The 25956-nt window shown below is 33.3% G+C and overlaps 1 protein-coding gene across 4 annotated transcripts in view; it reads right to left on the bottom strand.

Annotated features, from left to right (window-relative positions):
• Positions 1–25956, bottom strand: part of VPS13C (vacuolar protein sorting 13 homolog C) — a 176583-nt gene that overhangs the window by 135295 nt on the left and 15332 nt on the right. For all 4 annotated transcript variants that reach the window (XR_007475254.1, XM_049705299.1, XM_049705298.1 and 1 more), the window contains exons 2-7: positions 24494–24537; positions 21977–22019; positions 18585–18680; positions 17077–17178; positions 3826–3935; positions 1460–1519 (exon numbers count right to left, since the gene is read on the bottom strand). Coding sequence is in view for 3 of the 4 variants with exons in the window: in XM_049705299.1 (XP_049561256.1) it covers positions 1460–1519; positions 3826–3935; positions 17077–17178; positions 18585–18680; positions 21977–22019; positions 24494–24537 (455 nt within the window). In the remaining variant the exon portion in view is untranslated. The remainder of the gene's footprint in view (positions 1–1459; positions 1520–3825; positions 3936–17076; positions 17179–18584; positions 18681–21976; positions 22020–24493; positions 24538–25956) is intronic.

Genomic DNA, 25956 nt, shown 5'->3' with positions numbered 1-25956 from the left:
TTATTGTTGTTATAACAGTCAATGTAGTAGTTGAAGCAGAAACTGAGCCAGACAATGTACCAAATGCTTTACACAAACGATCTAATTTAATCATCACAAAAACACTAAAATATAGGTACTATTGTATCAATGAATGAAGGCTGGATAGAAGGAAACCAACATGATAACCAGTTCAGTAATGTGTCACAGGTGCTTTGATAAAATATAATGGGGAACATAAAAGAAGGAATGGTAACTTCTAAAAGTGAAGTAAAAAAAAAGAATGAGAAAGACGGTAGTATCGGAAGGAACTATTAAAGCCTGAATAGAATCACCAGGCAGATTAAGGGAAAAGAATAACGCAGGCAAAGAAAACCATATGAACAATCTGAGCAAAGATACAGAGGATCAAACAACAGCACACACTAAGGAAACTACACACCATCCTTAGAATGCCTGTTATCAGTCAATGGGAACTGTGTGACTATTTTGTATTTTTCATTTGGTCTTCTAGAATCTCAACATTAAACAGTGAGTTCACTTATGACTAATATTGCTGGTCTCATTTTTCTGGAACAATTCTCTCTCTGCCTTTCAGAACACAGATTCTGGCTTCTTTAGAAGTGTTATAGTATTATTTCTTTTTTATTGAAAGCTACTTCAAATTCATTTTGGAAACAAGCAGAGGATAAACAGTGTATTAAACACTAGCTTCCTTGACTCCCTTTCCTTTGTTTCTCCAGTACCTTTTCTTTCATTTTTCTGCTTTGATCTTCAACTGATGTATACCTCTACTTCTCTGCATGCATGTATCTTCTTAAGGCCTCCATGTAACAATGTCCTTTTTCTGTTTAATAGTCTACTTCTCTTTCTTTTTTTCTTCGTCTTCTTTCCCTACTAAGGCCCTCTTCATATAACTAATCAAAAGGCAAAAATGTACCCAGTATGATCTACTGCTCACTGTCCTTAACTTTAAAACATGTTTCCTACCACTTAGTTGTCCATAATAGTAAAAAAATGTCCAACCTGGATATACACACTCTATATCCTTAAAGACCTTTAAGAGGAAAACCAAACTGCATTATAAAATACTTAATCAAAATAAATTAGCTTATGTACATTTCAATATAATAAACAGATACAATGTATAAACTATTTGGAAATTATACTATGGACAATAACATGACTCTATAGAAATCTATCTTCCCCTAATTTACTAAAGATTTAAGATACAGCTTTTAATACTTTCAAAACACTTGTTCTTGATATTTTGAAATCTGTTAAATTCAAAGGTAAATCAAAATAGAGACTATAATAAAAGTATCACTAAAAGTTGTAAATTCCTAGAAAAGCTGTAGAAAGATTACACGTAAAAATAAAACAGCTATTTGTAGTAATAGCTGATTTTAGGAAATTCACCCCGTGACTTGAGAATGATATTTCACAGGTTCCACAGAAATTTTAAATAAGGTAACTTTACCAATAGACTAAGTTCTCCCAGTGTGACACCAAATGAAAGAGGCCGCTTTGGATCTGTTACCTATCAAAGACAAAAAGGTGACATTAAAATATACTGATAGTGAGGGTAAATCCATTCTCCACTCTACAATAGGCAACATAGGACAATGAGTTTAAAAGTAACGCAACCAAACGGATTTGTGTAAAAGAAAGGGAAGGAAGACAGTAACATGGCTGGGATTTTCCATATTTTGTAGGCATGACACTAACATGATACTTTCCTAGTGGAACTATTTTCTTACTAGAAGTGAGAAGATTCACTCACTGGGACTAAACAGACTCTTGTCTACATAGTTTAAAAGAGACAGTCTCTTTATGTATATACCGTTAAAGATGTTCTCCATAGATAAATAAAACAAGGAGTTGCAGGTAAAACCATGCCACTAAATTATTTTTAAAACATTTAAGATTTTCACATTTAGAAATGTGAACTGTCTATTTAAGCCTTTAATTTCCCGGACACTTTAAAAATGGTTTGTTAGAAGATGCTTCAAGATTCTTAACGTTTAATTTCCTCAATCCCTTAACTCAAAATATGCCAATGTTAAACTTCTATTTCTCATCTTCAATACCTAAATTATATTTATACACAGTGCTTAAACTGTGCCATGGTGTGTACGATGTCATTGTTTTCGACATCTCAAAGATGTCCAAAAGTCAGTGTTTTTTGGTCATGAAAGAAAATAAGGAAACTAGAGAGAGGAGAAAAATCATGTTCTAAATCATCCACCACAGACTTGAGTTTAGTCACCTAAATGCATGCTCTGGTATAGCTGCAAAGCACAAAGAGCTTTGTGAGCTTTGTTTTTAATATTAGATATATTATGATTTGTGGCAAAATGTATTTCCCCTCATTCCCATATTCATCTTTTTATACCTATGGATATCAAGCTCAAAATAACTTGCAGTTATTTCAGAAGGAACTTTAATAAAACACAACTCCTCAGCTGCTAATGCACTACCCATAAATTACTGCTATCATACAAAGAACATCTTTATGATAATCATACTTTTTCTCCCCCCATTTCTATATTTTTCACTATCCTTCTAGACACAATAATTAAGGTAATCACATTGAAAGAGGCAATAGAAGGAAGATCCCTTTGTGCTTTTAATTTTTTTCCTTTAGGTTATTTTAATATATTTTGTCGCTGACACCAATTTAAATGTAATTGATACTACTTGTCCCACTCCTATGCATCTCTGTATTTCTTCATTAAAGAGAAAGAAATAATGTACCTTTTGAATTGTATTTGCTCAATAAAAAAGCTTAGTTTAAGTTTAAACTGAGATTATCATTCACCAACATGCCATTAGCTTTAAGAATAATTCTTTTACTTCCAAGATGGGGTGAGTCAATTTTATTTTCCTAAGTTTGTTTTAAACAAGGAGATTTATTATTTTGGTTTTTAGACATTATTTGTTAGCAAAATTCAGTGTAATGACTACAAAAAAACCAAAACATAAAAGTCAGTGTAAGATAGAGATGGTGTATCTTGAAAAACCACAGGTGTGTCTTACTGAATATTAAGTTACAAAAGGAACTTATCAGGAAAGTAAAATAAATTCTATACATGGCAGTATGACTTTAATTCAATCCAAACTTAAAGCAAACTAAAAACAAAAAAGAAAGCAAACTCATTTTTGGAAAAGATGAAAAAGCATTTCCAATTTGTTAGGTAAATGAAAAAAATTCAAGGCTTCTCATGTATGTTTCGAACTTTAAGACAAAGCAGTGCCTATTAAGTTCAAAATATTTGTTACATTTTAACTAAAATTAATCAGTAAAATAGTTCTTAATCAACTAATGTTAAACTGTTGCTTATAAGTGAAGTGTGGTTTCTAAATATTGCTACACATGTGTGTGAGTAGCTGTGGGTTGTTAAAATCCAACATGGTGGAAAGTAAAGTGAATGAGACTAGCAGCCAACTGACCCAAATTTTAGTCCCCTCTCTACCAACTACCATTATAAATGATTACTTCATCACCTCTGGAAACTAATTTTTTGTTATTAATAAAAAAAATTAGTTCCTTAAAGTTATATTAGTCTAAGTCTTTAAACAAAATTCAAAATAAATGATAGAGAAAAATCCAAAAATCTCTTAAATTAGCTTTAGAAAGGAACATATGGAAGTTTTATGATATATGTACACACATTAATGCCGGATGAAAAAAGCCTAACACAAGGAAGGAGATATGGTAGTGTACTAATCAGGAAAAAAAATCTATCTTGGATTCAAAATTGCTATTTATGGGCAAATCAAGAATTAGTGTCATAAAATACACACTTAATTACTAACTTAAACCAAGTAAACTAAGTTACTTACATCATCTTCATATTTAATGTGAATGTCTGTGATTTTTACTTGTACATTTTTAATTACTTGAGTTGCCAATTTTTCCAACAATGTATCCTTTTTGGCTTCTTTTGGTTTATCTATAAAAAACAGGAAAATACAAGTTCAAGACTTGAAATTCTCCAACAGAGGGCAGAGAGCAGAAGCAAGAAGAACTACAATTCTCCAGCCTGTGGAAGGAAAACCACATTCACAGAAAGATAGACAAAATGAAAAGGCAAAAGACTTTGTACCACATGAAGGAACAAGATAAAACCCAAGAAATGAAGTGGAGATAGGCAACCTTCCAGGACAAGAATTCAGAATAATAATAGTGAAGATGATCCACGACCTCAGAAAAAGAATAGAGGCAAAGATCGAGAAGATGCAAGAAATGTTTAACAAAGACCTAGAAGAATTAAAGAACAGACACCTAGAAGAGTTAAAGAACAAACAATCAGAGATGAACAATATAATAACTGAAATGAAAAATACACTAGAAGGAATCAACAGCAGAATAACTGAGGCAGAAGAATGGATAAGTGACCCGGAAGACAATGGTGGAATTCACTGCCACAGAAGAGAATAAAGAAAAAAGAATGAAAAGAAATCAAGACAGCCTAAGAGATCTCTGGGACAACATTAAACACAACAACATTCACATTATAGGGGTCCCAGAAGAAGAGAGACAGAAAAGACTTGAGAAAATACTTTAAGACATTATAGTCAAAAACTTCCCTAACATAGGAAACGAAATAGCTACCCAAGTCCCGGAAGCACAGAGAGTCCAGGCAGGATAAACCCAAGGAGAAACAAGCTGACACACATAGTAATAAAACTGACAAAAATCAAAGAAAAATTATTGAAAGCCACAAGGGAAAAACGACAAATAACATACAAGGGAACTCTCATACGGTTAACAGCTGATTTCTCAGCAGAAACTCTACAAGCCAGAAGGGAGTGGCATGATACATTTAAAGTGATGAAAGGGAAGAACCTACCACCCAGATTACTCTACCCAGAAAGGATCTCATTCAGATTCGACAGAGAAATCAAAAGCTTTACAGACAAGCAAAAGCTAAGAGAAATCACCACCACCACACCAGCTCTATATATAAATATATATGCACCCAAAATAGGAGCACTTCAATACATAAGGCAACTGCTAACAGCTATAAAAGAGGAAATCAACAGTAACATAGTAATAGTGGGGGACTTTAACACCTCACTTACACCAACGGACAGATCATCCAGACAGAAAATTAACCAGGAAACACAAGCTTTAAATGACACAATTGACCAGAGAGGATTAATTAATATTTATAGGACATTCCATCCAAAAACAGCAGATTACACTTTCTTCTCAAGTGCACAAGGAACATTCTCCCAGATAGCAATCTTGAGGAAAAAAAATGGAGCTGGAGGACTGAGACTCCCTGACTTCAGACTATACTACAAAGCTACAGTAATCAAGACAATATGGTACTGGCACAAAAACAGAAATATAGATCCATGGAACAGGAGAGAAAGCCCAGAGATAATCCCACACACCTATGGTCAACTAATCTATGACAAAGGAGGCAAGGATATACAATGGAGAAAAGACAGTCTCTTCAATAAGTGGTGCTGGGAAAACTGGACAGCTACAGGTAATAGAATGAAATTAGAACACTCCGTAACACCACACACAAAAATAAACTCAAAATGGATTACAGACCTAAATGTAAGACCGGACACTATAAAACCCTTAGAGGAAAACATAGGAAGAACACTCTTTGACATAAATCACAGCAAGATCTTTTTTGATCCACCTCCTACAGTAATGGAAATAAAAACAAAAATAAACAAATGGGACCTAGTGAAACTTAAAAGCTTTTGCAAAGCAAAGCAAACTACAAACAAGACGAAAAGACAAACTCAGAATGGGAGAAAATGTTTGCAAACAAATCAACGGACAAACGATTAATCTCCAAAATATATAAACTGCTCAAGCAGCTCAATATTAAAAAAACAAACCAAATCAAAAAATGGTCAGAAGGCCTTCCCTGGTGGCACAGTGGTTGACAGTCCGCCTGCCGATGCAGGGTTCACGGGTTCGTGCCCCGGTTTGAGAAGATCCCACATGTCGCGGAGCGGCTAGGCCTGTGACCCATGGCCGCTGAGCCTGCGCGTCAGGAGCCTGTGCTCCGCAACGGGAGAGGCCACAACAGTGAGAGGCGTGCGTACCGCAAAAACAAAACAAAACAAAACAAAACAAAACAAAAAATGGTCAGAAAACCAATCAAAAAATGGACAGAAGACCTAAATAGACATTTCCCCAAAGAAGACATACAGATGGCCAAGAAGCACAAGAAAAGCTGCTCAACATCACTAATTATTATAGAAATGCAAATCAAAACTACAGTGAGGTATCACCTCACACCAGTTACAACAGGCAACATCAGAAAATCTACAAACAACAAATGCTGGAGAGGGTGTGGAGAAAAGGGAACCCTCTTGCACTGCTGGTAGGAATGTAAATTGATACAGCCACTATGGAGAACAACAGTATGGAGGTTCCTTAAAAAACTAAAAATAGAATTACCATATGACCCAGCAATCCCACTACTGGGCATATACCCAGAGAAAACCATAATTCAAAAAGACACATGCACCCCAATGTTCACTGCAGTACTATTTACAATAGCCAGGTCATGGAAGCAACCTAAATGCCCATCGACAGACGAATGGATAAAGAAGATGTGGTACATATATATGAGGGAATATTACTCATCCATAAAAAGGAACAAAAGTGGGTCATTTACAGAGACATGGATGGATCTAGAGATTGTCATACAGAGTGAAGTAAGTCAGAAAGAGAAAAACAAATATCGTATATTAATGCATATATGTGGAACCTAGAAAAATGGTACAGATAAACCGGTCTGCGGGGCAGAAATAGAGACACACGTGTAGAGAACAAACGTATGGACACCAAGGCGGGGAAGTGGCGGGGGTTGGTGGTGGTGTGATAAATTGGGAGATTGGGATTGACATATATACACTAATCTGTATAAAACAGATAACTAATAAGAACCTGCTGTATAAAAAATAAATAAGATTCAAAAAAAAAAAGTTGAAATTCTCACATAGTTCATAATCAATGACCAAACGATAGCTAAGGCATTACTCAATGGAAATTACAACCTATTCCAGTGTCCTTCTTTTATTTTAGATTTTAGATTTTAATATGCATTTCCAAATTAAAACTTATTTTTGAAGTTACATTGTAATCTAACATTCATTTGACCTTTGAAGACAGAAATTAAGTGGCAATGTGTATAAATAACACGTGGCATAAAAACTACTTTTACCTACCTTTTGAGCGATCAAGACCTTTAAAAGGTTTCTTAAAATGTTTTTTGTGCTTTTTACGTTTACGTCCTTCTCAGTGGAAGCATTTTAGTGAGAAAAGGATAAAATTCAAGTTAGCAGATGAGAGGACAGAAAAGAAAACAAGAGACTTCTTCCTGACAGCAAATTTTGGTACAACTCACCTTACTTTATTCTAAACTGATCTGTTATTTCAATACAAGCAGAAATTCACAAACCTTCTTTAGTCTAGAATAACCTTCTTTAATCTAGAAAATAACTTGGCAGGTGCAATTATACAAAAATTGGGTAAAATAGCCATACAGAATGCCCTTTATAATATTTATGACTGCTTACAGTATGAAGTTTAATTTCAGCATTACCAAAATATTGGAAATGTAATAATGACAGGATAAAAAGACTTTCAGAGAAAGGTTTTGATAAGTGTGTGGTAGGAACACAGGAACACAAATGAAATGAATGGGTAGGCTGCCGACAGATGACTTCCTCTGGATGATACACCTCACAAGCAGAATACTTTAATAACTTGAGGACATAAAGAATACAAAAAGGGCAAAAAAAGTACATGGACTTGTACACTGAAATTAGCTTAATAATTCCTTTAACACCTCATCCACTTTTATTTGGCACTGCCTCACTTCATGGCATTAACCCAAACCTATCTTACCCAACTTACAAATCGTTACATTCAACTGCGAATTACACATCAACTCCAGTCCACGCTCTTGGGGCAGCCTCTGTATGGTCTCCCCTGCCTCCAGTCTCCACTGTTACCGCCAACCTAACATCCTTCTATACCGCCACCAGACTTGCATCTTCTAAAATACTATTCAGGCCTGTTAATTCCCTGCTCAAAATTCTTTTAAAGGCTCTCTGCAGCCTGCCAGATAAAATGAGAAAGTGTTTGCATGACACAAAGGTCCTTTCATGATCCGACCCCTATCACCCTGTCCTGTTCTATCTTCTGCCACTCATCCTTGCACTGGATACTTCAGGAATACTACTTACACTTTCCAAAACAAACCGTAACTTTCTAATGCCTAATGCCTCTCACATGTTTCATTCCCTGAACTTGGTTTCCTCTCCCTGAAGTTCTTTACCAGGCAAATTCCTAGGAGGCTTCCAAATCTCAGGTCCAGCACTACAGCCTGTGTGAAGCCTTCTTTGACTCTTCCAAGCATCTCCAAGGCCATCTACCCCTGCACCTTATATAGACTTCCATTAAGCAGTGATTACACTGTATTTGAAGTGTTTGCACAACTGTCTTGCTACCAGGCAGGAGTCTTCATTAGGACAGGAATTATCCTAACATCCAGGCACAAAGCACATGATACGTATCTGTTCAAATGAATCAAAAAAATCCACATCTGAACATTATAATAAAAATATAAGCTCAGTTAATGTTACATATATTTGAGAGAATATACATGATATTTAGCTTAAAATTTTAAATTCGTTCTTCCTTGATATTTTAAAGCAAATGGTCCTGTCACTACAAAAAACTAAGAATCAAATCCTGGGTTTTAAGAATAAAACCCTAAGTTTCAAGAAGAAAATATTTAATAAACGTATAACAAAATCTGGACTTTGCTATTACCAGTAGTTCTTGTCACAGTGATGTTCCCTAAGCCTTTTTCATTTATAAATTAAACATTCAGAAAAAGACTAAGTTCTCAACGAAATACCATTTGAAAAGAAACAGCTAAGAAAGCCAGAGTAGCCCTGAAAACCATCCCACTTAAGTAGAAAGCTTTTGGAGACAGGAGTTCAGCTGCCTGGGTTTAGAATCTACCATAACTCACTCTCCTCACCTGACCTCCTATTATCTTTCTGGTTTCACATTTGTTCTAGCACCTTGTTCTGTCTTTGATCTCAGTGTTAGATGCACCACGTTTAAACATCTTCAAATAGTTGCAAAATCTAATCTGAGTACTACATATTTCTTAAGAGAGAGTTTCTGTTTAATCAGATGGACAATAAATTCATGATCCCCAGTCACTGTCTAAAGCCGTTCTCAAATGTTTTGGTCTCAGGGTTCCTTTAACACACTTACAATTTAAGAACCTTAAATAGCTTTTCATTAGTGTGGGTTACAGCTATTGGTATTTACCATATTGGAAATCAACACTGAAAATCTTTTTAAAATTAACTCATTAAAAAACCCATTATGTGATAGTACAGTTAACATGTATTTATGAAAAATAACTATATTTTCCAAACAAAAAGTTGTAGTGAGAAGGGTGGCATGGTTTTACAATCTTACAAATGAATTTAATGTCTGGCTTAGTAGAAGACTGCTGGATTCAAATATCTGCTTCTGCCTTTGCTCTTTTGGTATATGTTGTTTAGATTGAAGTATGTGAAGAAAATCTGACCTAACTACAGATATGTAATACGAAAAGGAAGGAACATCTTCACGGTCTTTTCATGCAATTATGGATACTACACCAAACTCAACTAGTGATAGCTTCTTAAAGTTGCACCTTGGAAACTGAAACTCTGTCAGTGTATCTTTCGTCTGAATTAAAATCAGTCTACCTTGCTCTTTTATACATTCATAATTTTTTACCACCCACTGATAATATGGAAATATTGCTTCACTGAATTATGCAGATCTTACAAACACTGAGTCACTTTATTATTTAATATCAAAAATCACATTGTTAACACGACCACAACTCTCATCAGAAAAGTCTTTTAAGTATGGGAAGCCATCAAGCTCAAAGTGGCAAATACAAATTCCCCAAAATTCTAATTTTTGTTCAGAAACTCAAATCTTTTTGCTGGCAACAAACACTGTCAGTTGTTTTTTCTTAAAGTTGTATTGTTGAAATGTCTACCAAACACCCAAATCTGAGTAATAATAGTCTGTCAGCCGTTCTTCCAAATAAAATGGCTTTCCATGAAAAAAGCAACTGGTTTCACTGACAACCCAAACAACTGCACAAGTATTTTTCCTTGAGACAATTATCTTGCTTCAGTCTGCAGAAGTACCTTGTGTATGCTTCCTCTTTTGTCACGAAACTTCAAAGACACATATGCTCAAGAGCTGTAATTTATTAAAATTAAAATTTTTCTATTTCATCAATGATATTCTTAAGTAAAATTGGTGCTTTTTCCATTTTATTTTGTTTTTTACTGTGAGTGATTGGTAAGGAACAATACAATGGCTCCTAATAGTATAGTTCAGTGCCACTGCCTCGATTCATGCTAAGGCAGCCAGCAATTTTACACAACATTACTTTTGCACCATCAGCACCAATGTCAACATAGTGAAACATCAAATAATGTCTTAGCATTATTATGAAAATAGTTTTGACTTTTTGAAAACCACTGCTCTAGAAGTTTTGGGTTGTTTGTTTGTTTGTTTGTTTAACGAGGAAGGAATATACACTCAAACTGAAAACAACGAAAGGATTATAAAGTACACACAAAGTCCTGGACAACTAAAGGTATCATCAACAAACTTATTCTCATTTCAGAATCATCAAATTCTAGGCCTAGTTTTTTTATCCAGGCTAATATACCTTTTTGGAATAAAAGGAAACTCTGAATCAATGAGGTTTTACTTTATAGTGACCTCTGTCTGTTTTGTTTTGTTTTTAGCAATGCTGCCCAATGATTTTGTTACAAGTTTGAATGGGCCAGTGGAATTCATTTGTATCCTGGAGGCAGGTTGCTCCTAGTAGGATCAGAAAACACTGCCCCTGGCAGACTACAGAAAGCTGGTTCAATTACAACCTACAAAACTGGACAGTGACCCATGAGTATCCCCATGCTATCTTTTATATTAAACAAAGTGACTCAAAGACAAATTAACATAGTCAGCCACACTTACTCAAGGGGCAAATTTGTACAAAGAGAAACTCCTTTCAGGGTAATTTCATTCAATGCTGTGAAATCTGCATGCAACTTATTCTTCCATTTGTCATAATGAACCTAAACATTAAAGAAGTTTCTAACAGCAAAAGTAATTATATCAGGGCTTCCCTGGTGGCGCAATGGTTGAGAGTCCGCCTGCCGATGCAGGGGACACGGGTTCATGCCCCAGTCCGGGAAGATCCCACATGCCGTGGAGCGGCTAAGCCCGTGAGCCACGGCCGCTGAGCCTGCGCGTCCGGAGCCTGTGCTCCACAACGGGAGAGGCCACAACAGTGAGAGGCCCGCGTACCGCAAAAAAAAAAAAAAAAAGTAATTATATCATAGTGCTTATTATTGTTTACATTTTGAGATAGAGACCCCACTTGCCATTTAATCAAAAGAAATTTTAAGTGTGACTGAGCTAATATAACAAATTCCTGAAAAGTTATAGGGAATACAGTTAAATAAATCAAATTACTGTGTAAAATATTAGAAATTATTATTTTAATGCGCTTGGTAAACTTCCTAGGATACAAAAGAATCCTACTGTAAATCTTAAAGCAGTGAGCCTTCAAATTTGCCTTTTGTGAGGCTGTCCAGGACAGTAGTCTACAAGGTGCCTCCAAAGCTACTACAGAGGTGAAGCAAATCAGGGAGGACATGAGAAGAAAGTCACAGAAACATCTCTTATCAAGGTTCTAAATAAAGTCTCACTCAAAAAATAAAAGGTTCCAATTTATTGCTTTTTAAAAGTCTGAAAACCACTGCTATAGGAGAGGAATTGCTTAATTGAGAAACTACTATTCTACAGAACTAAAGTCAAAAAGGCAGTCCAGATTTGAAAGTTATCTATAGATCAAACTGTAAGCTTCATAAGGGCAGTGGATTGTGTCTGTTTCACCTCATGAATATTCAGCATCCAGCATAGTGCTTGCTACTAGAAGACATTAAGTATTTGGTGAATGAATAAAATGCTGAAGGTAGAGAAAAGGAAATGATGGTAAAGGGGAAAAACATGAATTACATTTCCATATTTTCTAAAAGGATGACACGTCATATGAACTCCATTAAAAGCACAAGCATGGATAAGAATATAATTTTGTATGTAGCTGAATATAATTAACCATGCATACCCACCAGGCTTGATGTCCTTGTAAACAAAGTTTTCCAAGCCATATATGAACTCCCCTGAATGTGCGCCTGCATCCGCATGGCAGCGATAACCAAAATGCAAAGCGTTTAAAAGACACCTTTAATTTTACACATAAAATATGTCTAAACTTAGTTCAAAGAATTAGAAATCATGTAACAGAACAAGTAAAATCCAGTGACACCAAAACAACTTACTTCTAAGGAAATATTTTCAGTGACACCATTTTCATTCTTTCAACATATAAACTTTGTTTTCATAACATTAAAACAAAAATTCTTAATAATTAAAATAATAATTTCAAATTAAGCAAAACAGACAAATATCAATTATGGCTAATGTCTCATTGATTTGCCAAATTTTCAAAGAAAGCAAAAATCTGTTTTGGTTCCCTTTTTCCCCACCATTTTGCCCATTTTCAGAATGAAATATTGCTGTGATATTTACGCTAATTTTAGAGTCAGCTGAAATGAATTCATCTTACTTTAGTGTATGTTCCCTTTCAGACACATTGTCTGAATCCCTTCTATCCATTCTTGTCAGTGATGGCTAGGTAGCACCATCTTCCATTTCCCTCCTCAAATCCAGCCTAAACACCACTACAAGCTTACCTTCCTAAAACACAGCTGTGATCACATCACTCTCCGGATTTCTTTTAAAAAAGTAAAACTTACTTTCTCACTGACTACCAATTAAAGTCCATTATAAACCAGAGTCAAGAACCAGACTGAGTTCAAATTCTAGCTCTGTCATTTTCCAGCAGCATAACCTAGAACAAGTTATTTAACTTCCAGCTTTCTCAACTATATAATGGGAACAATAAAAGCCTTTATATCATAGAATTTTGACTATTAAATGAGTAAGCTGACATAAAGCATTTTGAAGAGTGACCCGCAAATAGTAAATTCTCAATAATTATTGTCATCACCATCATGGCATTCAAATCTCTTAAAACTGACCTAAACTTAGCTTTCCAACTCACGTCCGGCTGTGCTATCAAACTTCCAAATTCTTAGCTGCTCCCCATACATGCTCTACATTTTTTCTTTTCACTGTCCCCTTTACCATCACTATCCCCTTTACCTAGAATGCCCTCTCTCCTTTCTGCATACTCATCCTTTAGACTCAGCTGAAATATATACCTTCAGTGTCCACCCTGATCTCTGGCTGAACGTAATATGCCCATTATGAACTCCCGTAACACTCTTAGCTATAGCTCTTTGATAAGACTCAACACTCTCTCCTATTTATCACTATACATGAAGTCTTTCAACAGTAGGCTCCAGGAATTTTCTAATTTTTGTGTTTCCAACAATCTGTTGAACAGAATAGCATCAGACTTCTCAAAAGTACCTGGAAGTTAGAAGATTTTGCCTTCAAAATTCTAATTTTAAACCCAGCATTCTATCCCCAGCCAAATCAAACAAGTATGGAAGTAAATTACAAATCTTTCAGACTTGAAAGGATTTTTAAAATTATATCCAGTGTATCCTTTCTTAAAAGTTATTAGAAATGTTCTAGCAAAACAAAGGAACAAACTAAAAAAGAACAAAAGGCAAGGGACCCAATGAATTAAAACAGAAGAGCAGTGAAGACCAGTTCCAGGATGACAATTATGCAGCAGAACTAAAAAAACAACCAGTTCAGAGAAAGATCTCCAAGAGGGACAGGGGGACAGGGAGAGGACCAACAAATGGGTTTGGCCAATTGGAAAATAACACTGATAGTCATATGATAAATAGATTTCATGTAGTACACAAAAGAATTGAAGATAAATTTACAAAGAAGACCAGGCAAGAAGCATTTACAAATTCAAGAAAAACAAAAGGCTACATAGCAAAGGAAATATAATCACAATACATTATTTGACCTATGCAGTGAATAATAATTATATTGTCATAGTAATGTAAATTTTGACTCGTAATTGGACAAAAATTATGATATAACCATATTGTGAGAAGACAGAAAGGGGAATTTAGGGTGAAAAAATTGTAGGAGAGGTGAACTCCTTAACTACTGTAACAGGAAATCCAAAATAGTGCCTTACATTAATACATTAGACAACAAAGAAAGTTAGTATTTCTAAAATAGATGGTTCCCTCTAAGGAGTGGATCTAGAGGGTAGAGAATGGTGGAATACGAAACTGACATTTTTCATCATAAGTCTTTTTGGAAAAATTATTTGATTTTAGAGTTAATGTTAACTCTAAAATTTTAGAGTTTTTGATAAAATTAACATTTTAAAATACAGAATCTATATAGTATTTAAAAATCTTTTGGCCTCACTAGGAATTTAATATTTCCCTTTACTTTACAATAGCCTTTCCAGGAAAATAAGCTCACTACAATGAAATAAAAGAAGAAAAATATCAAGAAAGTTTATTTTTACAGTTAAGCAAGCTCTCTAGAAATGAATTTATATTTCAATTTTCTTTTTTTCCCACATAATAGTGGGCAGTACTTTATTTTAACAAATGAAAGAAATTAAGTAAAAATAATTTTTTAAAGCAGATCAGCCTGAGGACTCTATTTTCATTTTTATCATCTGGTGCTTATAATTGAATCACTTCCTCTCCTTACCTCCTAGTCTCTATACATACACGACAGTGCTTTTAAAATCAAGAAATAAGTGGAAAAATAATAAGTATGAAAAATAAAGTATGGTAATCAAGTCAAAACTATTAATTAATAATGGTGAAATAGAAAGCACCTAAAGGCCAGGGTTGTCTTATCATTTGTACAAATAACATTACATGAACGTAGGATCCATATTCACACAAACTAGAAAAAATACTTATATGCAGTCAAGATAATTAAATGTATTTCTTGACAATTAAAGGAAAAAACCTCTATCAACATATTTCCCAATTCCTGAATTCATCTTTTATACTCAGAAAAACATTTTTCTGACAAATCTAATGTAATAATGTTAAAACTGAGTTTCACTTTCTGAATTTTAGTTCTACCCAAAAAAACCTAAATTTTATCATCCAACAAGCTACAATGTAATGATTATATATTATATAAGCCTAACAGCCCCATTTACACAAGCTTAATACTACAGATGTTCATCCCCTATATATTTATCAGATCATCCTTAATAGCCTCTCTGCCAGACACAAACATATAAGTTTCCCTAAGTATTGAAAACCCAGGAGTCAAAATTTCATAGGCACTTAATACAAAATGTATAGCAGGTTATCATTTTGCTGATTGTCAACTACTAAAACAGGAGAGAGTATATACCATGCTTTTTCTTATAGTTCACTGGAAACACTAAAATATTTTTTAAGCAATCACAGCTATTTCCATTCCAAATAAAAAAAATAATGAGTTTGGGGTTTGTTTCTCAAGAGGGAAAATATAACTTAATTATACATATTATAAATTATTATAAGTGTATAACTACATCTTATAGCAATATATCCAAGCACATATAAATACACCTATTGATGACTACATATAATTATATATATTTGTGTTAAGAAAACAGATTTAATCTGAATTGATTCAAGAAAGAAATAAATAAAATTTTAGTGCTCTCCAAGCCTTTTTCCTCATTTTTATAAAACTACTTCTAATTAACCAAAATTGAATAAAAAGAAATACTCACACTGAACTGTCATAAAACAAAACCACTACCACCTTGCTTTATCTGGTACATAAAAGTACTAGAAATGAAGAAAACTGTTTTCATGGAACTATAGATCCTTAAGTTTCAGCAGAAACATAAAATATGGTTAAATATGAAAAGCGAAAGGAAAAAACATGTTTAGGCTTTTAAAAAATTCTACCATTAAGAAAGCCTCTGTATTTTAAGTATTTAGTACTTTTTTGTAAAAGAATCAGTAATTCTGAGTAAGAGAAAAACACTTGTGGCAAAAAGAATTAGAATCATTAATAAAGAATTTTAATCAGCAAGCTATTTTTAAGAGAGATATCTTATTGATTTAAATAAATATCAGCAGCTTAAGCTAGGAAAGATAACTTATTATAATATCTAAACATAATTTTTGTCATTTCTAACTCAACATTTGCCATATTTTTTAAGAGAGACCAAAGAGAAATGCCTTAACATTTTTAGTACCATCTTCTTTCATCACAGAAATATATAAACATGCTACCGAATGACACAAAAATGATGTAAAATGCTATAACTCTCACACCCCAATCTGCAATTGGGGTATGATTTGACTTGAAAGAGAAAACCAAACTTGGAAAGGCTTGGAAAACTCCTTCAACTCACCATCCTACAGACTACTCTTTTTCATCCTATCCTTATTGTTGCTCCATAAAGCAAATTAAAATACTCACCAGATTTATTTTTAGATAAAAACAAAACATTGAAACTTGAGACAAGATGTTAAAATGCTGAAATCTGAAAAATCAAGTTTTTAAAACTATCATGTATAATATAAACAGATAGCTAGGAAAAGAATTACAGCACCATTTCCTCTAAACATTATTTCACTATATTAATATACCAAACCTTATTATCTTTCAACAACACGTGTGAAAATGCAGACAAAGAAACCATTAACCTTTGGGAAAAACAAACAGGCTTGCAAGAACTCAAAGAATTTGGGAAGTCTCCATTAAGTAGCACAGTAGAAATGACTGGTAAGAAAAGTAAGAAAATTTAACTGGCAGTGAGATAAAATAATCACAAAGGCAGTGATTCCCAAGTGTGTGTCATTAAAATCTTTACAATCAATATTGTTAGAGATGATTTTAAAAGAAGATTCTTTCTTTGGAACTACAACTTATGAAGGCCTATGAAAGAACCCTCTTTACAGAGCATTAAATATATCTAAAATATAGGTATATGTACATTTATCTAAAACATAAACTTATTGTACCTTTCTCCGCTGCTTTTTGAAGGGCTTCTTCAATTCGGGATAACTCTTTCTGTTTAATATCTTGCAAGGATTTTTCTTCCTTTTCAGCATCATATTTAATACCTAAAAATGTATAGTTAATTCACACATCAAGAAAGGCAATTAATAAATAAATAAGAAAAGTTCAGGCTCATCATAATATTGTATTGTGTGTGTAATAAGTAATTTTTTGTAAGTCAAAAAACATTTATATTCTTTAGATTGGTTTTACAAAAAGCTTAAACATAAATGATTCTTATTTATTTACAAAGCTTACATCAAAAGGAAAAGGACAGAAGGAAAGGAATTAAAGGGAGAAAGAAGATAGGAAAAAGGATATTCGGGGAAAAGGGTGAGTAGAAAGGTGAAAGGGAGGAACAAAGAGAAAGCTGAATGTATACCAAAAAATTTCCAGTTATTATATCTGAGCGGTAAAATTTTGAGTAACTACAAAAAACACGTAATATTCAATACCCGCTGGTATCAATGTAAGATTGATAAAAAGACTTTCAGAAAGTAATTCAAGAACATGTATCAAAAATCATAAAACATATATATCCTTTTAATCTAGTAATCTCATTACTGATCATGTATCCTAAGGAAGTAACACAAAATGAGTAAGATATCTATAAGAAGGAGGAGTTTATAATGTTCACTATAATAGCAAAAAACAGTTGGCAGACCATAATGGAATATCATATAGCCTTTCAAAATTGTCACTATCACCATGAAAACTGTGAAACATATCAAAAATATATATATTAACCAAAAAAGCCAGATCCATGTTGTATATATGATAAATGCTACATCAAATCAAGCATGTACACAGTAAAGACTGGAAAACAAAAGGTAAAAATAAAAATTGTTTCTTTTATGGTTAAGAAAATATAAGTAATTTTCCCCTAAAATACCCAAACTTTTCTTAACATTATATTGTACTCAAACTGGAAAAACATTAATAATGAAAGATATCACTTTAAAAAAATCAGTACTTTAAAAATTAAAATACTATAGTTTATAATGAAAAAAATTATCTACTTTTCACACGTTTTTGAAAGAACATTCACTCAAAATCAGAAGCAACAAAATGGGAAAAAAAATTTTCCAGTCTGTAGATTAACACATTTTTAAAAACTTATTTACTTTTATTCCCGAAAGTAAAAGTCTAATGTATCTCAACTTAATAGGAAGCCTTAGTTGTAGAATAATTATTCGTTGACAATAGAATAAATTTCAAAAATGGTTGAAATTATTCTTTCCAACAATAGCATAAAAATATTTTATATAAAATGTGGCAATATATGTGTATCTGTAAAATGTATGTATCGTATATGTGTACATATATGAATATGATTAGTTTATTTCTATTATCTTCTTTTTTACTAAACATATTAAAATACTTAACGTAGGTAACAATTTAATTTTACTATGATGCTATATAATTTTACTATGATGTTTACTACAATGCTTATAAACCTAAAATAACATACTTGCCCCAGGGACAACAAGCAGGTATAATCCCTCTAGGGTCGCAACAACAGCTTCTCCATAAAGGTTCTTCCAAGGAATCTTCAAAGTTAATTTATCTAAAGGAACATAATTTCAACCTTCTTATTTGGATGCTCAAGAAGATATACATTTCTCACTTTTCATTAAGAGAAAAAGTACACAAAACCCTTCACACATACAGTATGTACATCACTCAGAAAAAAAAAGAAAAAAAAACCCAACACAGTTTAAAACATCTTTTCCATATTATATTACCATTAAGGTGACTATTCACATTGTGCTTTATATTTTTCAAACTTTTTGATAACTATTAATTCATTTAATATTCCCAAACAGTAAGAAAAATGAGGCAACTATTACTTAAGTTTTGGAAAAAAAAAGGAAACTCAGTCCCAGACAGGTTAAATTATATGCTTAAGTGCACCCAAGTCATCAATGGAACCAGAAATGATGGTCTGAATATTGTACATGCTGTTCTAGCCATACCTACAACTTCATCTCTACAGCATTAGGATAAAAAAAAAAAAAATCAGTTCAAGATCTCAGGAATTGAAGCGGCAACACAGAGAAGAGTACCAAAGGAATAGAACTTTGACAGTATGCCAAATTGCTACAACTGGAAGAGGCCAACCCTAAAGACAAGGTATACTGTTTTATGGTTACTAGTATTATGAGTTACAGGAGTTCAGACCAGTTACATTCCAAATATCTACTTATAAATCTCATGAAAGGCAGAACGCATCTTCTCTGTTAGAAACAATGGGATTAATATCAGGTTCTGCAGAAATTTACCTACAGAAACTTTCTCACCCATAATAATAGATGAACTATGGCCCTAACTGTCACTAAGCCAAGTTTGGAGTTTTATGGAAAAAAGCTACGCAAAGCAGGAGAGAAGACAAAAAGGGCATATTCTCAGCTAAATTCTGAAATGGGCAAAATCTGTCTTTGGTATCTTTCCACATTTATTTCTTTACTCTCTTCCCAATCTTCAGTATGCCCTCTTTCCAGGTCTCCAGGTAGCCAATGTCCCAATCTGCCCTCAACTGTATTAGAACAATTCTATCCAAACATTTTCTACCCCACAGTTTTCCATGTTCCAAAATTAAATACCTTCTCTCATCACAATTTAAAAAACAATGACCCTACAGTCATTATACTGAGAGCTATAGTTCTCTCAGTGCTGCCAATCAGACTCTTAGGACAAAGAATCTGATTCAACTAACTCATGCTAATATGTGAATGACTAAGCTACTTATACCACCAGAATCATTGGCACTTTTAAATAAAGATGCTGAAAGCTCAAAAAATTGTCAAACAGGATAAGAAGCTGAAGAGGAAATAAAATAATGCAGTACAAAGGGAGGATATCTTGATTCACCTGAATGGCTATGGATGCAAGCCAGTTTTAGCTGGGAATCTCATACCAAGGTTAAAATCTCGAATTATTTCTCCATCTAAATTTTTATTTTTCTCCAGCTTATAAAACTGATGAGTTTCTTAAATGGTTCCCACTTCAGAGGACCTAGAGGTAATGCCTAGAGGTAGTCATTTCTAAGTCTGTTGATTTTATACTGAGTACCACATATATTTATAATGGATAGTGTTTTATTTGTAGTTATCTCACCAACTCCTAAAAACTGATTTGATTGCCTTCTTGGTGAGCATGAGACTGAAAAAGTGGGAAATGCCCCTTTAATATACCAAAAAGAGATTACCTGTTCTCTACACCTTTTCTTCTCTCCTTTTACCCTAACTCGTTATCCTCCCATCCTTAATTATTCTGTATTCCACTGAAATTATGTTACTGCCTTCCTTTTATAGATCACAAAATTTTTTAAATTTTTAAGTAAAAGGAGTACCCACAAATATGTCTAGCTCTTAGAAAACCAAAACATCCTTGAGCCCACTTAGCCACACTAACTCTACAGGTTAGGTGTAATATTTTAACCTAACAGTAAATTAATAACTAATATAAATGCCCCATAAACCCAAAAACAGGGATAAGTAGAAAGAAAATATGCTTTGCATCCTTACATGTAAAGGGTCTCTCATAATCCAGTGAGCAACCTTGAAGGAAGCCATTAAATTCTTATAATACTTTAAAAGCAAACAGAAAAAATTCTAAACCATTAGAAAACCTCTTCCAAAATATGTCTAGTTGTAATAGTATAATGAATAACATATAAGTTCTTTAGTCAAATATAACTCATCCAATACCCTGGAAATGACACTGCAATATTTTGTACTAATTTTAGATCTCTATAACTTCTTTAAGGACAAAGATATATTTAGCCTTGCTTCTCCCACAGCAATGTATCTCAAAAGGAAAAGAATGAATGAATGGCTATAACTTCACTCAAGGATTTCGATTAAGCATGTAGGGCTACAACAATACTTCTAGAACATTGCTAAACATCACTGCCTCACAAAGCACAAGGCTCTGTGTAACAGACGAACAAAAAATCTAATGCGAGCCCTAGGGATACTTTCGATCTAAGGGAAATTTTTTCAAGGAAAAAAAAAAAGAAAATTTAAAAATTTTTATAAAACCAACACATATATATAATGTAGATTCACAGAAGTATTCAAGTAATTACTAAGATATACTAGAACAGTAAAAGACAAAGCCTCCCTTGAATACAAAATAATGAATGAAGAAGGAAAGTGATGTGGTGAAGTAGCAGGGTGATGGGGATAGAAGGACGGATGGTGGCATACGTGAAAATTCTAAAGTAAGGGTAAGTCATGTAGGGTGGTAATTTATATTTTTTAAAAAAGTAAAAACCAAGTAGTATGGACTAGTTGAAAGGACTTGATATATTAAACTTCCTATTAAAAAATTTCTCGAACAAAGATGTATGCTTAGTTATGGCTGATCTTAGTGTAAAAGTTTAGCTGCAAAGGAAGACTTTCTGCTTAACAAAACATATCCTCTATGCCACACTGCTGCACAATGTATCAAGTGAAATGGCTGAACAAAATATGAGGGAAATAAGCTACACTTAAATTCTCTTTACTAGAGTTTGCAAATTAGACTACTTTGACATATGAAGAAAAATCACACAAAATTTGCATTTCAATTTTGAAAATGAAGATATTTTTGTGTGGTGGAACCAAGCCTGAAAAACATCATTGCAGTTCAAATGTCCTTCCACTTTAGAGTGTAATTTTCTAAACTTTTGTCAAAAACTTTGATGTATATACTAGGTATAGTATACATTAGGCTCAGAACTCAGAAAGCTCTAATCAACATAAACCAAAAACCTCTCACATTTTTTTCAAGCTAAAAATGATGTTTGAGATTAAATAACAGGAACAATAAAAAACTAAAAGGACGAAGAAAACTTCAAATGAAGAGTGAAGTACTTACCAATTTGGCCAGCCCTGACTTTAAAAGGAACATCCAATTCACTCTTCAGAAGAAAGAAAAAAGATTAAAGAACATCTTAAATTATTAAGCTCCCACCCAAATCACCTTTCTATCATAATTTAAATACACAATCATCTCTAAGGAAAAACAAAATAAATTTTCTATATTTGAGTAACTCATAAAGGATATGTTTCTCAGCTGAAAAAAAAAGTTTTTATTAACTTACACTTGACTTTAAAGAAAGAATTCATAAGAGAAGCAAAATTATAAATAAGAACAACAGAAAAAGAGTTTGTAGTTAAAGAAAGTAATTGTGTAAACTGGTTAGTTGTTTTAATAAACCAAACCAAGCCAGATGGAAATTCCATGAATTTTTAAAGTAACAGGTGGACACTGCTTATGTGAAATACTAAAAGGAAGGAAAAGGAAGATTCTTTTCACTTAAATAAGTTGAAAACAATCTTCTTCAAGTAAAATATTCAGTAAATGAATAAACAAATCTTAAAAGGCAGATTCCCAACATATTATCTACCATATTAGCATTTACTTTAGATAAGTTACTAACAGGTACCAGTCAATAACGATGAACTTTCACTTATCTAGATTCCAAATCACTAGAAAGTTCAAATAACTTTTTTATTCACAGAGTACTAAACAATAACTGATATTCACAATGTTCGCTTGAGTCTTTAAAATAATTTAAAATTCAACCAGTCAGAATAGCCTTTCTGTTAGGTGTACCTTACATGCCAATACTATGGAAATCTGGCAACTTAAATACATACTTTAGGTAAGAATTAACCAATCAATTAAAATTTAACTAAAAAATAAATAAATAAATAATTAACTAAAGAATCAATTTACCCACTCATCTGATTACTCAACTATTCTAAGTGAACAGAAACTGAACAAAACACTAACAGATTTTGACAATAAACCTTGTTTTAGACCCAAACAAAAAATCCTCACTGGTAATGAGAGAGCAGCTCTACCCTCCAGGGGTTGGGCAGGGGAAGGGGACAAATAAATTCAAGGGTCTTCATATCATACAGGATACCAATGGAAAACTATACACTTCTATGAGTGTGGTCTCACACACATTTTAATCCTCCTGAAATAATTTTTCACACAAAATAAATGTAAAGAACCCATATCAAAGTAAAACCTCACCAACCTGGATTAACTAGGGAAAGGAGGCTAGTTTGAATTAATGGAGAATATAAATTACAAAATAATTTATTGATTTAATCATAACCAAAATTCAAATTAGGCTAACAGAGTGCCATCTATCATCTAAGTATATTAGATACCTATACCCTGCAACCACAATTCTATTTAGACTTATTATCTTCTAAAATATTTTCGTAAGTAGAGTAAAAATAGCCTTATTCCAATCTCTAGCAATGGAATCTTAAGTTCTAAAATTTTGGATAAAATTTTTAAAATTATAGCATCCTATATAAAGCGAGGGAAAGAAAATTTAAATATTTTGAGAGTCCACTACTTGCCAGGCTCTACTTTTTATTTTATTCAAGCCACAAAGGTACACAAATATTATACTGTTTTGTATTATTAACTTCGTTCTAAAGATGATTAAACTGATGCTCAAAGAAATTGAGAAACTTCCCAAAAGTCACACAGCTGGTCAAAGCCAGAGCTACCACTCAAACCCACGTCGGCCAAAGTACAAGGTCCATGACCTTTCCACTATGCCAGTAACAAAATAAACTGTTACTTCTTGAGTTCTACTCCTAGATTTTCAACATCCAAAATTGGCTTCCATGAGACCAGTTATGGGAGAACTTTGTGTATAAGGCTCTCCTTAATTACACAGTTCATCATGTAGAAATTCAACCAGAGGTCAAAGCTAGGATTATAAAACATAATGTACGTTAATTATAAATCTGACCTATTGATTAAAGAATAAACTCATTCTTAAGACATTTCATAAACTCAAATTAAGTCCAAGAGGCTAAAGACAAAGGGGGGTAGGGGTCTTGGAAGATGGGGAGAGTTTTGTTTTTAGCTCAATAGTAAATGACCCAAATTACTGTCTAGAGCTAGATTCCAAAAAAATCTATTTTACCTCTTAACATTACCACAGTATTATAAGGCTGGACTGCCAATATATTTCAAAAAAATACAATTATTTATTAGATACATTGTTAAAATAAAGCCCTTATTTACCTGTAAAACATTTAAAGATAATTCTGAAGAAAACTATTTCATTAAGACAAATGTCTACTACAAAGCTATACAGTCAAATATATAAAAGGGAAAAACATTATTATTTTCCAAGAGATACTATTTCTATCATCAGTAAAAAATTTTTTTCCTAAATCTTTAATCTCACATTTTCCTAGAGCAAACAGTTAAAAAAGTAATCCTTCTCTGAGCGACTCAATCACTTCATCTGGCACCTGGTACCAGATACCTAGTAACCAGGGTTTCTAAGAGCTTACTGAATTAACTGAGTACTCAACATAGTTAAAAAAAAAACAACAAAAAACAACTTACCAGAGCATTTTCTTTTATTTGTAGATCATCTAAAGCCACATTACCTTTAAAAAATAAAAGACAAAAATATGAAGTTAATACACCAAATAGTATACCCTGTCTTAATGCAAAACCAAACACTATGACACTATGCTAAATGCTAAGTGAGCAAAGCAAACTTCAAGAACTTAAGAAGCTACTGGCACAAAAGAGTTGCTACTTATAGATAAGAAGTATTAGTTGTAAATATTTTAGGTTAGCCCAATGCAAAACAAATTACAAACCAGTTAATCAGGCTAACATTTAATGAGAAAGAAGTTGAAACACACCATTGTAAAGCAATTATACTCTAATAAAGATGTTAAAAAAAAAAGAAAGAAGTTGAAGATTTTCAGACTAAAGAACTTTAGAACCAAAGAAAGTATCCATCATTTTTAATGATTAAGCCAAAATCTCAAAAGAAGGAAGTAAAGAGGTGACTATTATAACAGATCAATTATCCTGCAACCCAGGATTCTTTCCTTAATCATGGTGTCAGTGAATATTTTCTACAAGACCACAGTGTTAATCTTTTAAAACTTCAAACATCCTACTTTCCCAGTAATTATTGTTTATGGTTCTAATATTCTTTTATTAGTCCAATTTTTTAAAAGTCTATTCAGATATTAAGTTATAAAAAACTAAAGCCACAATGACACGATTACATGACTCAAATTTTAAACACTGCACTTATATGTTGATAAACAATATGTAAGTATTCTTACTTACATAAAAACTTAAGCAAAAGAAAAAGGTTTTCATTTCACTTAAATTCTCTAAAGATTACTAAAACTGAAGTTTCAACACTAAATACAAGTATAAATTATGCAGTTATGCATTTTCTTAATCACTCATGACACATTTATTTTTTAAAAAATATTATGCTTCCTATGCACAGATAACAACTACAAGACTAGATACAAAAATAATCACAGCTGTTATTGCCATATAATAAAGTTCATTTCCTTTGTATAAGCATATTGTAAATTCCTAAGATAAACTTAAAAACTTAAAAAGGAAAGTTAGAGGTAAGAAGCCTCACAAACGTGAAGAAAATACTACAGCATGATAATAGGAAGAAAGCGTCTACAATATACTGCAGAAAAATTAAAACCTGAAGTAGGCAGTAACTTCAGAGTCAAAGAGATAGATTAAAAAGTTATGTTGGGACTTCCCCGGTGGCGCAGTGGTTGGGGGTCCACCTGCCGATGCACGGGACGCGGGTTCGTACCCCGGTCCGGGAGGATCCCACGTGCCGCGGAGCAGCTGGGCCCGTGGGCCATGGCCGCTGGGCCTGCGCGTCCGGAGCCTGTGCTCCGCGGTGGGAGAGGCCACAGAAGTGAGAGGCCCGCGTACCGCCAAAAAAAAAAAAAAAAAAAAGTTATGTTGGAGATAGCCACATCCACCACAGGGCAGACAGCAGAACCAAAAAGAACTACAATCCT

Source organism: Orcinus orca, chromosome 2 (assembly GCF_937001465.1).
Source record: "Orcinus orca chromosome 2, mOrcOrc1.1, whole genome shotgun sequence".
Classification (NCBI taxonomy): domain Eukaryota; kingdom Metazoa; phylum Chordata; class Mammalia; order Artiodactyla; family Delphinidae; genus Orcinus; species Orcinus orca.
The sequence above is the reverse complement of the archived record's forward strand: the minus strand, read 5'-3'. Positions and strand labels throughout refer to the sequence as shown.